The 11370-nt window shown below is 50.7% G+C and overlaps 1 protein-coding gene across 1 annotated transcript; it reads left to right on the top strand.

The window, feature by feature from the left end:
- The first annotated feature begins 7936 nt into the window (after window positions 1-7936).
- Window positions 7937-10875, top strand: CTSW (cathepsin W). Its single transcript, XM_006893316.1, has 10 exons — window positions 7937-8014; window positions 8216-8300; window positions 9016-9129; window positions 9461-9615; window positions 9721-9817; window positions 9893-9973; window positions 10109-10231; window positions 10339-10403; window positions 10482-10691; window positions 10765-10875. Exons 1-10 carry the CDS (start codon window positions 7937-7939, stop codon window positions 10873-10875), a joined length of 1119 nt encoding a protein of 372 aa, XP_006893378.1.
- The last annotated feature ends 495 nt before the right edge of the window (window positions 10876-11370 follow it).

Raw genomic sequence — 11370 nt, 5'->3', positions numbered from 1 at the left:
CGGGCCAGGGCCCCCAGCGCTCTATCCTGGGCCATCGACCCTGGTGCCAGGACTCGGCCTCACGGGGGGGCCCAGACCCTCTCTCTGCGCTCCCCAGGATGTCACCTAGACAGCACCTCGTCTGCGGCCAGGGGCTCCATCCCCTGCACCCACATTCATCCCTGGGTCCTCGACTCTCTCGCTGTGTACCCTCACGAGTTTTATTCTATACACCTGAAGCCCCACTGTGAACTCCCCTAAAATACTCCACCCAGAATTCCCGAACCCCTGGCCGGGGTAGGCGCTCCCGGCTCAGGACCATCTATCTCGGGGGTCCCCTCGTTCCAGGCAGGCTACCCTGTGCCCTCCCTCTAGGGGCAGCGGGCCCTTCTGGCTCAGAATGAATGGAAGCCCCTGAGGGCGCGGGCAGGGCTGGCCTGGGCGCACGCGACGCCAGCGCTGGGGGCCAGAACTTCCCGGCCTCCGCCCGCCCCCCACGGTCCCCGCCTCGGCCCCCCGCGGAGGGCGCTCCCCCACCGAGGGCGGAGTCGGGGCGGGGCGTGCTCCCAGGAAGGGGTCGGGCTTCGCTGTGCCCACGTCTCAGGGCGGAGCGTGACAGGAAAAGGTTGCGTGTCCGGGGGATATCCCGCCTGGGGCCTGCGGACTGGTGGGAGCAACTGGGTCTTCCCCTCCTTCTCCCACTCTCAGAGTGTTCCCCCCACCCCAAGGCGTGGGATAGGGGTCCTGAAATGAACCCTCAGGATTCAGAGGGGCTGGGAAGGACATCTCATCCTCACCTTCCCCTCACGCCCAGGAATCCTTCCCAGCTATGAAGAGGGAAGGCAAAAAGGCTAAAAATAATAAACCCTTAAAATAAAAAAGACAGATTGTTCCAAGTATAGGTGAGGGTGTAAAGAAATTTGAACCCTCATACACTACTGGTGGGCAAGTCAGGTGGGCCACCCCTTGGAAAAGAGACGCAATGCTGTCTCCAGCTCTGTGGCCCAAAATGTTATGCTCTGTCTTCATATGAAGAGGTTCTACTCTTAGACATAGAATCGAGAGAACGGAAAATACAGGTCCTCACTACACGTGAATGTCCAAAGCAAGGTTATTCATAATGACCAGTAAACAGAAACAACTCATACATCAACTGATGAAGGGAGAAATAAAATGCGATCTAGCACAGAATGAAATATTATGTGGCCAGAGAAAGAAACAAGGTTCTGGTAAGTGGTACAATATGGATGAACATTTTTTAAAATTATTTTATTGTATTATTTTTACGTGTACCGTCAAATCAGATCTGACTGGTACAGGAGGAGATTGCCCCCTGCTTCTCCAGCAGAGCATCTGGTGGATTTGAACCACGTACCTCTGGGATTGCAGTGCAGCGTCTTGCCACTAGGCCACCAGAGCTCCCTTATGGATGAACATTCTGAGTGAAAGAAGCCAGATCCAAAAAAAGTCTACCTGTTACATGATTCCATTCACATAAAACTTCCAGAATGCGGATTCGGGGAGAGAAAAAGTAGATGAGGGTGTCCGCTAAGGGACAGGAGGAGGGAATAGAGAGTGACCGCTGATGGGTGCCCTTCAGGGAGGCATGATGCAGTTGTGTCAAGGAGTCCCTTGTTAGGTGCCGTCAAGCATGGCTCCTAGTGACTTTATAAACCATAGATCTGAGCCCTGCCCCATCGTTGTGTGCCATTCTCATCACCTCTGACACTCTTGAACCCCTTGAAGTCACTGTGCCGATCCATCTCATTGATGCTTCTCCTCTCTTTCACTGACCCTCCATCTTTCCATGCCAGACTCTCTTCCAAGAGATAGCCTCCCCTAACAGCATGCCCGAATGATCTGTTCTGAATATAGACTGAAAAGGAAAGGAGACAGGAAGCATCCCTGATGCACTCTTTTCCTGGTTTTGAACCATGCAGTGTTTCCTTGTCTGTTCTGAGGATTGCTTCCTGGTCTGAATATAGGTTTCACATAAACACAAGTGTTCTGGGATTCCCATTCTCTTCAAGGTTAGCCACAATTTGTTGTGATCCACATAGTCAAATGCCTTTGCATAGTCAATGAAACACAGACATTCCTCTGGTGCTCTTTGCATTCTGCCAAGATCCATCGGACATTGGCAATAATGTCTCTAGTGCCATAACCTCTCCTAAACCCAGCTTGTGTTTCTGTTAGTTCTCTGTCAATGTACGGTTCCAGTCACTCTGTCCAGTCACCTTTTTTTTTTTAATGTGAATAAATATGGATCTCTTCCAGTTAATCGGCCAGATAGTGGTCCTCTAGATTTCTTGGCACAACCTCGTAAAAACGCCCAGGGCAACATCTGTTTGTTGAAATATGTCAATTGGTATTCCATTAACTCCTAAGGCTTTATTCTTTGCCAATTCCTTCAGAGCGGCCTGCACTTCCTCTTTCATCACCATTGTCTCTTGATCATATGTTATTTCTTAAAATTTTTCTGTGTCAGCTAATTATTTTTTGGTAGAGACTCTGTGTACTCCTCCCATCTTCTTCCCCCACTACTGGTTTCTTTTAATGCTTCCTGGATCATTCAATATTCTGCCCATAGCATCCTTAAATATTGCAATTCACAGCTTGAATTTGTTCTTTAGTTCCTTCCGCTCTTGCCAGCGAGTTCAGCCCTTTTGACTTTTGGACTCCAGCTCCTTGTACATTTCATTATAATACTTTACTTTGTCTTCCCTAGCTGCTCTTTGAACTCTTCCATTCAGCTCCTTAACTTTTTTCCCCCTCAACTCTTTTTTAAAAATTATTTTTTAAAAAAATTTTATTTTAGTATTTTCTCTGTGTGTGTGTACCATCAAATTGGATCTGACTGGTACAGGAGGAGATGACCCCTCCTTCTCCGGCAGAGCATCTGGTAGATTCGAACCACATATCTCTGGGATTGCAGTGCAGCTTCTTGCCACTAGGCCACCAGAGCTCCCCTTAAAAATTAATTTTAATGAAAGTTTACAGTGACTTTGGATTTCTATTCATTCATTATTGCACTTTTCTCCCTGCCCACCCCTCCTCCCAAATCACTCTTCTCTTTGAAAAGTGAAAGAAAAATTTGTTTATTGTTATACAATCCCTCCCCCCAAGTCCACTCCAATATGCAGCCTTCATTCTGGACTCCTGTAATGACAGTAATACCTAAACCCATATCCCTTTTAAATAGTTCTCTCCCTCATCTGTTTCTTTTATTTTTAAATTGTGTGTGTGTGTGTGTGTGTGTGTGTGTGTGTACCGTCAAATCAGATCTGACTGGTACAGGAAGAGATTGTTCCTCCTTCTCCAGCAGAGCATCTGGCGGATTTGAACTGCGCACCTCTCCCTCATCTGTTTCAATGCAGTATACATTATTTATCCACTCTTTCTCACTCTCCCCTCAACCCTGATGTCAGTCTTGTTTTACAACAGTGACACTATGCACTATTTGTCTTTTTGTGACTGAGATATTTCACTCAGCAGAATGTCCTCCAGGGTCACCCATTTTGTATAATATTTCATGAGTTCCTTGTTTTTCAATGCAGTGTAGTATTCCATTGTGTGAATATACCACAGCTCCTCTATCCTTAACTTCTTGATTTCCTCCCTTTGCTTTGGCTTCTTGGTGCTCTAGTGCAATATTCAGAGTCTCTTCTGACACCCATTCTGGTCTTTTCTTCTTCCTCCATCTTTCTAAATGACCTTTGCATTCTGGAGAGGGGGCTTTATGAAAAGCTATGTACCATCAGGGTTGGAGGAAGACTCATCAACAACCTATGTTATGCAGATGACACAACCTTGCTTGTTGAAACTGAGAAGGATCCGAAGCGCTTGCTGCAGAAGGTCAAGTATTGCAGACTGAGGGCCAAGTGTATTAGTAAGTATTAATAAGGAGACAGAGCATCGAGAATGTATAAGTAAAAAGAGGTAAAGCAGGAGGCGAATCTCCAGTGACTGAAGCGCAGATCTCAGCTTCCCTGTGCCTTTATTGAAAATTGCCAAGGAGCAAATCACAAAGAGATTTCTATGTAAATGAAGCTAAGCTCTTTCTATTGAAAACCTTATGCTTGACTCAGGAAGGAGGGGTTAGCAAATACAAGAATTGTGTAGGGAGTTCTGGGGCCTAGTGGTAAAGAAGCTGCACTGCAATCTCTAAGACATGTGGTTCGAATCCACCAGATGCTCTGCTGGAGAAGGAGGGGCAATCAATCTCTTCCTGTGCCAATCAGATCCAATTTTATTTGAGAATTGTTTAAATGCCTAAGGTTTACCTTAGTGCTTCAGGGTAAATTCGAGCTTGTAGCCACACCTCTCCCATATCCTGATACAGCATTTAGTTTATTAGAAATATTTAGAAATTTGAGTTCCCACAATCAAGGACTATAGTCTTCAATGTGGATTGAAGCTCAACATCAAGAAGACAAAGATTCTCACCACTGGGCCAATTGGCAGCACCATGATAGATGGAGAAGAGATTGAGGTTGTCAACAATTTCAGCTTGCTCAGCTCCACAATCAACAGTCTTGGCACCAACAATCAGGAAATCAAAAGACATACTGCACTGGAAAAAACTGCTGTCAGGGACCTCTCAAGAATACTGAGAAGCAACGATGTCAGTCTAGAGACTAAGGTGCACCTGATCCAGTTCATGGTCTTCATAATTACTTGCATCAGAGAGATGAACAATGGCTAAGGATGACAGAGAAGAATTAGTGCCTTTGTTCTGTGGTGCTAGAGCTGCTGGAGAAGTCGTGACCATATCATAGACCACCACATTTGCAAACAAGTCTGTCTTGGAGAGGATAGAACCAAATTTCTCCTTGGATGCTAGGATTTTGAAGTTCTGTCTCACATACTCTGGGCACATGGCCAGGAGTGACCAGTCCCTGGAGAAGGATATCATTCTCAGAAGGGTGGAGGAACAGCACAGGAGAGGAAGAACCCAGATGAGATGGATTGATACAGTAACTGGGGCAGTGGGGGTAGGTATTTATTGTTGGAGTCAGTGAAACTGGCTCAGGATAGGGCAGGCTTGAAAGGTATTGTACATGGGGTCATTATGGATTGCAGATAACTCGATTGCACATAACAACATTATATGTGAGGTGAAGTTCACTATCCTTGCCTCCAAAAAATGGAGTCCCTCAGTGGTGCAAATGGTTAAGCATTGGACTGCACACTGCAGAGATCTGACAGTTCAAGCCACTTCTAGGGACTTTGGAAGAAAGGTCTGGCAATCTGCTTCTGAAAGGTCAGAACTTTGAAAACTCTGTGGAGACAAGTTCCATTTTGCACGCACGGGGCACCCACGAGTCCTGGAATTAGACAGTGGTAACTATTATTTTTGTAATTTTTTTTACATTTTTTAATTAATTTAAATGAAAGTTTACAGAGACTTAGGGTCTCCACTCATTCATTGTTGCACTTTTCTCCCGGCCCACCCTCTTACCCTCAATTCACTTTTCTCCTTGAAAAGAAAAACTCTTTTATTGTTATGCAATCCCTCCCCCCAGGTCCACTCCACTGTGCAGCATTCATTCTGGACTTCTGTAATCACAATACCCATACATGAGTCCCTTTTTTTTTCATGAGTCCCTTTTAAGCAGTTCTCTCCTTCATCTGTTTCAATGCAATATACATCCTTCCTCCCCTCCTTTTCTGTCTTCCCTCAACCCTGATGTCAGTTCCACTTTACAACAGTGGCCCTATGCAATATTTGTCCTTTTGTGACTGAGATATTTCACTCAGCATAGTGTCCTCCAGGGTCACCCATTTTGCATAATTTTTCTTGAGTTGTTTTCAATGCAGCATAGTATTCCATTGTGTGAATATACCACAGCTTCTCTATCCATTCGTTTGTTGATGGGCACTTGGGTTGTTTCCATCTCTTTGCTATTGTAAATAAAGCAGCAATAAATATGGGTGTGCGTATATCTCCTTGGGTGGTAGTTCTGGTTTCTTTAGGGCATATTCCCAGTAGTAGAATTTCTGGGTCAAATGGTATTTATATTAACAACTACACCATAGTGCCTTCCAGAGTTGTTGCACCATTTTACACTTCCACCAGCAGTGAATAAAGGGGTTCCAGTCTCTTCACAACCTCACCAGCCTTTATTGTTTGCTGCTCTGTTGAATTTTGCTATTGTTACTGGCGTGAGATGCTATCTCATAGTTGTTTTGAGTCTCATGTCTTTTCTCATCCTTCCTGGTGAAATCAAGCCCACTGGTGCCAAGTTGGTTCTGACACATGGTAGGTTTCTGAGGCTGTAGACCTTTATGTGAGGAGATTATCCATCTTTCTGCTACAGAGGAGCGGATGAATCTAAACCAATGACCCTTTAATTAGCAGAGCAACATGCTGTACACCAGGGCTCCTTATGCTTCTCTGTTAGTGGAAAAGATTTGAGGTTTTTCTTCTCCAACAGGTTTCTGCTTTTCATAGATCAGGTTGCCTTAGCTTCAAGCTCCATGAGATAATACATTTCTGGTGTTTAAAGCCCTGTTTTGTTATGGGCCCCCTAGCAAACAAACCCAAGGAATCAGAACTTATAAAGGAGCCCTGGTGGCCTAGTGGCAAGAAATTGCCATTGCAATCCCGAAGGCACGCAGTTCGAGTCCAACAGCTGCTCCACAGGAGGATGAGCAAGCTCTTCCTTTTTTTTTTAGCTTTGTGTGTGTGTACCGTCAAATCAGATCTGACTGGTACAGGAGGAGATTGTCCCTCCTTTCCCGGCAGAGCATCTGGTGGATTTGAACCGTGCGCCTCTGGGATTGTACTTGCAGCTCCTTACCACTAGGCCACCAGAGCTCCTCTTCCTTTTTTTTTTTAGCTTTGTGTGCGTGTACCATCAAATCAGATCTGACTGGTACAGGAGGAGATTGTCCCTCCTTTCCCAGCAGAGCATCTGGTGGATTCAGACCGTGCGCCTCTGGGATTGTAGTTGCAGCTCCTTGCCACTAGGCCACCAGAGCTCCCCAGCTCTTCCTTTGCAATAATCTGCCTCTAAAAACTCACTGGAGGGTCAGCTATGGGTCGATTCCAACTATGGTACACAACAACAACAACAACAAAGCACTAGCCCTGCTTAAACCCAATGACTGAATTGTGGAGGCCCTGACCTGGTCTTATACATCGTGATTTTTCTGCAAAAAGAGCCCCACGCAGAAAGGGGGACAAATTCAGGGAGGGGAAGTGACTGCCCAAGGTCACAGGGGGACAAGTTTGGCCTCCACGGAGCACAATGACTGCCGTCACCCTTGGCCTGACACGCTCTGACCTTGCTCTGTCTTCAATGCTCACCGTGCTGTGCCCCCAGAGCTCCACCCTGGCCCTTCACCCTCATTCTCAGACCACGCTGGGAGGCTATAGCTGCCACGAGCTCCTGCCTCCTGGATCCCACGCCGCCCTGTTCAGAAAGCAGGATGTGCCATCGTTCGGTTGACAGACAGGTATCAAGCCTGCCCTGGTCAGTACTGGGAGGTGAGAGGTGCCAACAGTGAGACAGCAGCTTACTCCTGGACTGGAAGCTTCCTGAAGGTGACCCCTGAGCTGACTGCACCGTAGGTGCGCAGGGATACTGGCTGCCCTCCATCCCTGCCTTGTTGTTAGGGGCTTGGAGTTGCGTAAGTCTCCACCCTCCGTGTCACCCCACACATTGTCACTTCCCACTCAGGGTCTGGACCCCCGTCTTGTTAGGACAGATTGTCGCTGCGCTCAGCATTGCAGGACAGGGTGGGCAGATGGTTCAATGAATGAAAAGGGCAAAGTGACAGGCATGTGGGCAGCGGCCATACAAGACAGCATTCTGAGGCTGTGGGCAGGTTGGTGTCGCTAGCTTCCTGCTCAGAGCATGGCCCCTCTGGGTTCTCCAGCTCCGCCCTCCCTCGCCCCTCCACCTTGGTCTCACGACTTCCTGCTCCAGCCACTCCTGGCTGGGTAACCACCATGGCACCAGCCCCTCTCCTCTCCTGCCTACTGCTGGCTGGCCTGGCCCACGGCATCAGGGGGCCCGTCGAGGCCCAGGTAAGTGCCCCCGGGGCTGCCTAGGCCTCATTCCTTCTCGAAATAACTGGCTTGTCACTCCCATTTCTGAGTGGGAACAACTGAAGCAGGAGGGGAGAGCTGACTCGGTCAAGCTCACACGGGGACAGGCTAGCAGGTTGAGCTCCTCACTCCAGCCTTGCCTGGGTACCAGGGTGGGAATCCATCCTTGCTTCCCTATAGGTCCCAGGCCCCCAGCCAATGGAGCTGAAAGAGGCCTTCATGCTGTTCCAGATCCAGTACAATCGTAGTTACTCAGACCCAGCAGGTACCGCGTGGCACGTGTCTCCAGCCTCCACCGCATTTCATAGATGAGGCTGAGGTTCTGAGTCGGGCATGGGCGCACAAAAGACAGCAGGGCCGGGTGCATGTCTGCATTTCCTGCCTGCATGTGTGGTGCCTGGGGGGCAACGGGGAGCTATGGGGGGTCCTGCTTGGTCCTACGTAACCGTAACCTCTGGCTTCCACAGCCCCATTCCGGTGATTCTCACATTCATTTGGCAAGCATCCGAGGGTCCCCTTTTATTGTCCTTAAGCTGGGACCTCTCGCTTCACCTCGGGTGCCCAGTCCTGCCCTCATCTCCCATAGAGGGTGGTGAGCTGGGCTTTCAGTGTGGGCTGCCTGCATCCTTCCCCCATGCCCATCCTCCAGCGCCAGGCCTGTGTGGTCAGAGTGTGAAAAGGCAGTGCAGCTCGACAGGAAGGTGGTCACTCACATACCTTTTCTGAGTCACCCTCCCCTGAATTCCTTGCTTGGTTTCCACTAAGGCAAGTCAATGGGCCCTCTCCCATCTCTGCAGAAAACCTCACTGGGGGTGGTGGCTAGAAACCACTTCCTGGGCCCAGGGGTCTGCACTGAACTCTGGGAGGTGGTCACAGGGGAGAAGCCACACTCACCTAAGTGAGGCTGAGGACAGCCTGTCAACGGGCCACTTCCGGCCCTGGGGGTTAGGTGCTAGCTTAGAACAAGCTCTTCTGCCCAGAATATGCCCACCGCCTGGACATCTTTGCACGAAACCTGGACCGAGCTCAGCAGTTGCAGGAAGAGGACCTGGGCACAGCTGAGTTTGGGGTGACGCCATTCAGTGACCTCACAGGTACATGAATGCTTCTTGGGCCCTAGGTGGCAGGTGGGAAGCAGAGTCTTTAACAGGTATATGGGGACTGGAGGTGCCCATTCCCAGTGGGGATCCTGAAGCTCAGATAGGAAGCCGGGCACTCGCCCTTGACCACAGGCAGGTGCTCGGGTCACACAGCCCAGGGCGAGGTAAGCACCCAGGAAGGAGCTGGGCCTCTTTAGCTTCTGTCTCCTCCGCTCTCTGGGAATTCTGGGGCTCCACATGGTCAAAGGTGTGGACGTAGGACTAGGCCGGGCAAGCGCAGGGGGAGGGGTGGTTGAAACTGGCCTGTGGCCCCGCTGTTCCCCAGAGGAGGAGTTTGGTCAGGTCTATGGGCACGAGAAGTCTCCTGGAAGAGCTCCCAATGTGAGCAGAAAGGCAGGACCTGAGGGATGGTGGGAGTCAAGGCCTTCCAGTTGTGATTGGCGGAAGGCGACCAATGTCATCAAACCTGTCAGAGAACAGGTATCTGCCCATCCCAGGCTGGCCCCGTCCAGTCCCAAAGGTGGGAGGGAGAGGAGGGGGCAGGGCCCAGACTCCGTGCTCCACCCACCATCTCTCATGCACTAGAACAGTTGCCGATGCTGCTGGGCCATTGCAGCAGCGGGGAACATCGAGGCCCTGTGGACCATCAAGAGCCGGCAGTCAGTGGAACTCTCTGTGCAGGGTATGCTGGGAGGGGGGTGAGCAAAGGGGATGGGTCTAGGGCACTTGGCCATCAGGCTGTCCCTTCCTGCCTCAGAACTCATCGACTGTGGCCGATGTGGCAACGGCTGCAATGGTGGCTTTGTCTGGGAGGCATATTTAACTGTCCTTAACCGAAGTAAGTACTGGTTCTCTGGGGGCCTGCAGGCAGGGGGATGGGGAGGTGGGCTGGGGGAAGAGTCGGGAGGAGGGCCAAGGGTGCAAGATGGGTTGTGTGGGAGCTACCACCATCTCCTGCTTCCCTCCTCCCAAGGCGGCCTGGCCAGAGAGAAGGAGTACCCGTTCCAGGGGAACTTCAAGGCCGAAAGGTGCCAGGCCACGTACAAGAAAGTGGCCTGGATCCAAGACTTCTTCATGCTGCCGGAGAATGAACAGAGTGCGGCCAGGGGTCATGGGTGGACCGGGTGGCAGGAGAGACAGAGGGATAGAAGCCCCCTACATGCTCTCTGCCCATTACCGAGGGCTACACCTTCCACTCCCCAGAAATCGCCCAGCACCTGGCTACCGAGGGCCCCATCACCGTGACCATCAACATGAAGCTACTGCAGGTATGCGGGTCAGGAGCCGGGCAGGGCACCCAGTGGAAGATGGCCCCAGATTCAGACCCTCTGCCCCCACTCCTATAGCAATACCAGAAGGGTGTGATCAAGGCCACACTTGAAAGCTGTGACCCCAATCATGTGGACCACACTGTCCAGCTGGTGGGCTTTGGGAAGGACAAGCTAGAGGCGAGGATGTCGGCGGAGGCACCCCAGAATGGCACCCAGGCAGGTCGCCCTCGCAGCATCTCCTACTGGATCCTGAAGAACTCCTGGGGGTCCAGGTGGGGCGAGAAGGTGAGCGTGTGCTCCAGTGGGTGGAGGACAGGCCCTGCCTCACCGGCTAGCCCTGATGCCCACTTGCTGCCAGGGCTATTTCCGGATGCACCGAGGGAGCAACACATGTGGCATCACCAAGTACCCATTCACAGCCCGTGTAGACAGACCGTCTAAGAAGCGGCCTGTCTCCTGCCCGCCGTGAGCCTGCACGGCCGCCCATCAGTGTGCCTGAGGTGCCAGCAGACTCCTTGCTGCCCTCACTCCAAGGCTTCTGCCCATCTTCCCGCCCTTCTAGCTATGAGAGAACTCTGGTGGGCTAGTCTGAGAGCGTTACATGCTACCCAATCTGCTAGCTACAGCTTGAATAAACTAAGATTAAACCACTGGTTTCCTGGAGGACCTGGCTGGGCTGAGGACACACACGGACACACACACATCCCCATGGTGCAGACCTGAGTGTTGGGGGCTGAGGACAGACAGACAGACAGACAACCCACACACACCCCATGCAGACCTGAGTGTTGGGCTGAGGAAAGACAGACAGACAGACACCCCACACACACACCCCACGCAGACCTAAGTGTTGGGCTGAGGACAGACAGACAGATACACACCCATGCAGATCTGAGTGTTGGGCTGAGGACACCCCCCCCCCACCCAGTGCAGACCTGAGTGCACCCACACATATGCCTCCCTC

The sequence above is a fragment of the Elephantulus edwardii genome, unplaced genomic scaffold (genome assembly GCF_000299155.1).
Source record: "Elephantulus edwardii isolate Elephantulus edwardi_28Jun2011 unplaced genomic scaffold, EleEdw1.0 scaffold00126, whole genome shotgun sequence".
In the NCBI taxonomy this organism is placed as follows: Eukaryota; Metazoa; Chordata; class Mammalia; order Macroscelidea; family Macroscelididae; genus Elephantulus; species Elephantulus edwardii.
The sequence above is the reverse complement of the archived record's forward strand: the minus strand, read 5'-3'. Positions and strand labels throughout refer to the sequence as shown.